The sequence below is a fragment of the Rhea americana genome, unplaced genomic scaffold, assembly GCF_003343005.1.
Source record: "Rhea americana isolate MKP2758 unplaced genomic scaffold, rheAme1 scaffold_508, whole genome shotgun sequence".
NCBI lineage: Eukaryota > Metazoa > Chordata > Aves > Rheiformes > Rheidae > Rhea > Rhea americana.
In genome coordinates, this window is record NW_028186655.1 from 97552 (window position 1) to 98899 (window position 1348).

The 1348-nt window shown below is 68.1% G+C and overlaps 1 protein-coding gene across 1 annotated transcript in view; it reads left to right on the top strand.

Annotated features, from left to right (window-relative positions):
• Window positions 1–438, top strand: part of PTPN23 (protein tyrosine phosphatase non-receptor type 23) — a 17141-nt gene extending 16703 nt beyond the window's left edge. Inside the window, exon 21 of the mRNA XM_085317799.1 lies at window positions 7–438. Coding sequence (XP_085173925.1) covers window positions 7–324 — 318 coding nt within the window. The 3' untranslated portion in view covers window positions 325–438. The remainder of the gene's footprint in view (window positions 1–6) is intronic.
• The last annotated feature ends 910 nt before the right edge of the window (window positions 439–1348 follow it).

Below are 1348 nucleotides of genomic sequence, written 5' to 3' on the forward strand. Positions count from 1 at the left end.
CCCGAGCCCCCCGCGCCAGGGCCGCCCCTCCCCGAGGCGCCCAGCACCCTCGAGAGCAGCAACCCGGCGGAGGAGGCGGCGGTGCCGGCGGCGCCCCGGGGCGAGGCGGCGGCACCCCCCGCGGCCCCCTGCTCCTCCTCGCTGGAGCTGCTGGCCTCGCTGACGCCCGAGGCCTTCACCTTGGACGCCTCGCTCAAGGGCAAGCAGCGCATGAACAAGCAGAACTTCCTGCAGGCGCAGCCGGGCGAGGGCCTGCGGGGGCCCCGGCCCAGCGACGACCCCCTCAGCCTGCTCGACCCGCTCTGGACGCTCAACAAGACGTGAGGGGCAGCGCGTCAGGGGGGCGGGGGGCACCCCTGGGTGCTGCTGTGCTCAGCAGCACCGCAGCTGCCTCACGTCCCGGGTGGGGGAGGCACCGCTGGGGTCGGGGTCTGCAGCAGGGCTGGGGGGAACAGGTCCTCCTCCCCCCAATCACCCTTGTCCAGTCTCATTCGCCTCCACTTAGAACTGACTTTTTTCAGCTCTTTGCTACTACAATAAAGAGTTTGATCTGGAGGTGCCGTCACATGAGCCGCGTCAGCCGGCACGGACAGACGGACGGACGGGCCGGGGCCAGGGGGGCTCAGCCGCAGCGCAGCCACGCTCCTGTTAGTTCAGTTTAATGACTGTGTCCTCGCACACGTTATAAAACACAATCTGGTACAAAAAAAAGCTTCCCCTGCGCGGGCCGAAGCGTGCGGCAGGGCTAAGGCCACGCGCAGCCCCGCGGGCACCCGGGCCGCCCCCGCGCCCCCCGCTGCCATCACCAGGCTTCCGTTAACAGCCGCGGGCGCCTCGCAGGGGCCGGGCAGCGCCTCTCCCCTCCTGCCCCCACCCCACCCCGGGGTGCCCCCACCCCCCCAGCCGCGGCTGTTCATCCCATCCCAACCTGAGAAAAGGCTCCTCACCCACTGCGGGAGGAGGAGGAGGAAGAGGAGGAAGGTGCTGTTGCTGCATATCAGGCTAAGGAGTGAGCCTGGAGGCTGCCGGGACGGGAGCCCCCCCGCTCACCTGCCCCAATAAATAACTATATACAGCACATACATAAATAAATAGGGCAGGAGCTGCTGGGGCCAGACCACGCCAGGCCCTGCCGCTGCGCTAAGGCACGCGGAGACGGAGCCCAGGGTGCCCCCACCCCCCCAGCCGCGGCTGTTCATCCCATCCCAACCTGAGAAAAGGCTCCTCGCCCACTGCGGGAGGAGGAGGAGGAGGAGGAGGAAGGTGCTGTTGCTGCATATCAGGCTAAGGAGTGAGCCTGGAGGCTGCCGGGACGGGAGCCCCCCCGCTCACCTGCCCCAATAAATAA